General features: G+C 37.3%; 1 protein-coding gene across 4 annotated transcripts in view; it reads left to right on the forward strand.

Moving 5' to 3' along the window:
* The window catches only part of LOC102296106 (zinc finger protein 501), a 22,951-nt gene that overhangs the window by 15,392 nt on the left and 3,753 nt on the right, over nt 1–3,806 (forward strand). Inside the window, exons 1-2 of one of the 4 annotated variants that reach the window (XM_005934074.3) lie at nt 1,814–2,058; nt 3,094–3,348. The exons of the other annotated variants lie outside the window; for them this stretch is intronic. Coding sequence (XP_005934136.1) covers nt 3,114–3,348 — 235 coding nt within the window. The 5' untranslated portion in view covers nt 1,814–2,058; nt 3,094–3,113. Of the gene's footprint in view, nt 1–1,813; nt 2,059–3,093; nt 3,349–3,806 lie in introns of those variants that run through there. 4 annotated transcript variants of the gene reach the window in all.

A 3,806-nucleotide genomic window follows, 5' to 3' on the forward strand; every position in this document is an offset into this window, starting at 1 on the left:
AAGAAAAAATAAAACCCTGAACCCTGAACAAGGTCTTTTACTCATTATTTCAGGATCTCCCTCTGATCGAGAAAATTTGAAACTAATCTGCGAGAAACTGCTGAAGCAGTTTTCCTTCTGAAACAAAATTCAGAGTTAAGCTTTTTCTGTGAAATTTCAGCTTTCATCACTAAAAGAGCTTCATTACCGAGAAATGAGACATTTATTTTAGTTGTTGATCACTACATTACTTGTAAAATTGGATAACTGTTGGGTTTTTTTTGTTTGTTTTGCTTTTGGGGGGGGCGGATGCCTGAATGCAGCATCAGTGTTACAGGTTGTGACTCCTGTGAACAAACTGACACAGTGTGATATTACACATATTTAAATCTGTCTTTACTGATGATGTTGAAGCTGCTGAAGGCTCAGTGAAGTTTTGTCTTCCTGCAGGTTAACAACTGAACTCTGTAACCGATGCACAACACAAGAGGGCGCCTTCATCCTGCTAACAGGGATGTAGAGGAGGTTAAAGCACCTCAGCTCAGGTTGTGCACTGTTTTACATCATATTACATATTATTAGGCTAATTAAACCCTTTATAATATTGTGTCATAGATCATGGTAAACTGGATCAATAAATCATTACTTTCACAATTATTAGGTAATTCAAACTAAATCACTGACAACTACAAGCCCAGCTTTACTCGTAGAAAAATTCTGAAAACAGCAAATTTGGAAAAACTGATGATGGGTCAAATAACCAAACTTAGGGTGAGACTTAAGGGTGAAGCTATTCATTCTGCTGAACAAGAAAAAGCAGAATCAGGGGGGGTTTCTGTTTGAATCGGGGAGAATGAGTGTTGTGTGTTAGCAGTCAAAATGGTATTAATGAGATGTATTTGGCATATTAAATCCAAAAGCTTATTAAGAATAAACATCAGAACTTCTGAATTCAGATGCATCATCAAAGAAAGCACAACTCATATGTGGCAGAATATGTGGGAGAATGAAATGAAGGGGGCAGTTACTTTTCACTGCAAAACAATGTTAAGATACAGAAACACCATGTTTTATTTGTGAAAAATGAGCACACACATGCTGAATAAAAATGCACATGTGGAACAGCAGAAACTGTTAAGCATGCTTTGATGGTCTGCTCCTACTATTCTACAGAAAGAAACCTGAAGCTTGAGGAATTGCCACTGGTGGGCATTAAATAATAAATATAATAAATTCTACAGTCAATTTTCTGCAAAATACCAGACTTTATGAGGTACCTTACGCCAAGCGTGGCGGTGTTACAATAAAAAAGTGATTGTCTGCCAAAAACTGATTTTTGCCAAAACCTGATTGCTCATATTTAAACTGCTATGAATAACTTGTTGGTCTATAATGTGTGAAACATATGTCAAATATATCCCTCATTAATGATATCAAGCCAGCTTGAGCCACAAACAACATTCCTGTAACAAGGTAGAAGCTGCAATCAGTTTTTGGCAGTGACTTTTATATATCCTTTATTTATGCAGTTAAAAAATGTTGACATTAAAATGTCTTTTTAAAGAGTAATCAGGCCAAGAGGACAGGAGAAATTGCAACAAATGTAACAATAGTTCTGTAAGCATTTTTTAAGTGGACAAAAAGAATCGGATTGGTTATAATGTAAGTACAATAAATCAGAGTTATAGAGATACTAAATGGGTAATTTTTTAATTTTATATATATTTCCTTTGTAAACCCTGTTCACCCAAGTCTATTTAACAACATTCCCAAAGATACACATAAAAAACACACAGGGAAACATTTTTGGCACAACACCGGACCCTTCAAAAGAAGAAGGAAGTGACGTAACGGTTACGCTTACTCAAGGCGGAAATTACCTTCACATGTTCGTTTAACTGCAAACTTTTGTTCGCTAGTTTACTAGCGAAATACTTACGTTTTGAAGCAAGAACGACAGTTTCCTGGAGAGCCGAACTGTTGGTATAGAAGAAATCTGCTCAGAGATACGACACGACACCTGTCAGCGCAGACTGGTGGATATCAGCTGGAAAGCTGAAATAAAATTACATACGACAGGTGTGTAAGGCTGTGGTGCTCTCAGGGAAGTAGCACCGAAATCAGAGGTCTGATTTAGGACTGCGGTTAAGTGAGCATTCAGCCGACAATTCTTTCTTGCGCTTCTACCCAGGGTTTTATGGTAGTGCGTCTTTTTTTCTTTTTTGCTGATTTCGGTGGTTGCGGCCCGTGAAAGGACCAATTTACAGTAAATGTTTTTCCTGTTTGGCTATCAGGTTGATTTATGATATTGTGCATCTCAAAATGGAGCGAGTGAAAAAGAGAAAGCGGGAGAAGTGTGTGAGAGAGACTGGTTTCAGTTTTAAGGTTTCAGTTATTTCATTTTAAAGGTAATCCAAACTGCTTTCATGCTCATTTTCACTTTACATTACTACATTACTGAGAGTCTTATCGAGAGAGAAAATCAAGCATAAGTAATATTTTTGTGAGAATGAAAGACAATTTTGATGAAAGTGAGCAAAGTCAATCGTATCATTACAACGTTTTAAAAAGTCCTTAAATGCTGACATGAAATTCTCAAAAGATTCCACTTCTGGGTCCACTAGAGTACACAAAGTTTCACCTGGAGTTGCTCTAATATTCCTGAGTAATACTAAACTCCCTACTAGGCCACTCTGGTAGGGAGTATAATTCATGTCTTTGAAATATATTAAGGTTCATTGTTGTTTTTAAATAATTGTCTAAAATAACTGAAGCTTTAATATATATGTATACCCGCTGGATTTCTTTCACATGGCAGCACCAGAGTCCACATTGGTTTGCTCTGCTTCCGTTTTCAAATCTGAGAGTATTTATGTAGAAATCATGACAAAGAGCTGCCTCTGACTATCTTGGCCACGTCTCCCTTGAAAAAGAGGTTTTTAATCTCAATGGGATCTTCCTGGTTAAATAAATTAAAAAAAAATAAAATAAAAGAGATATAAATGGGATAAAGTGAAACAGCTTTTAAAGTAGAGCCTCCAGCAAAACTCAAAGGGCGAAGCTGGCAGCGGCTACCTGAACGTTTTATATTCTGAACTTTGTTCCTTTGTTTAGTCAAGATTTCCAACAACAACATGAAGTGTAAAGAAGAGGAGGGTTTGGATGACCAGCAGGCCTATAAGCAAGAGAGGAACTCCAGCGTGGACCAGGAGGACCCGAAGATTAAAGAGGAGGAACCCTGCATCAATCAGGAGGAAGAGCATTTTGTACTGAAGCAAGACGCTGAGGGCATTATTGTCTGGACCGGGGAAGAGCGACGCAAACTACTGGATACCATCTGGAAACCTGAAATGAAGTTACACAGAATAGGTATGTAAAGCTGTAATGATCTTAATAAAGTTTGACTTATGTATTCTAATCAGAGATGAAAGTTGCTTTTATTTTAAAATAAACAGGGCCAGCTGCAATATGTAGCATGCAACTTTTTTTTTTAACTGTTTAGCATTAGACCTATACTGCATGCCACAACATTTAAATGACTAAAACTAAAGAGTGTGTTGCTTGAGAAGACAGACACTGTTTTGAGAGTCTAATTAATGTTACAACCTGAAAATGAGCTTAGAAAGAAGTTAATTGTAGATTGTGTCAAAAGTAAACATAGTGAAAACCATGTACACATATTCACGGCAGCAGAAGATATCAGATTATAATGAATAGGGATGGGTACCGGTGTCCGGTGCCATGATGGCACCGGTTCTGACATAAACGGTAGTAACCAGACCGAAAAGCAGCGCACATTTCGGTGCTTTATTTCGGTGCTTTTTTTT

The sequence above is a fragment of the Haplochromis burtoni genome, unplaced genomic scaffold, assembly GCF_018398535.1.
Source record: "Haplochromis burtoni strain Fernald_Lab_line unplaced genomic scaffold, NCSU_Asbu1 Contig_175, whole genome shotgun sequence".
NCBI classification, from domain to species: domain Eukaryota; kingdom Metazoa; phylum Chordata; class Actinopteri; order Cichliformes; family Cichlidae; genus Haplochromis; species Haplochromis burtoni.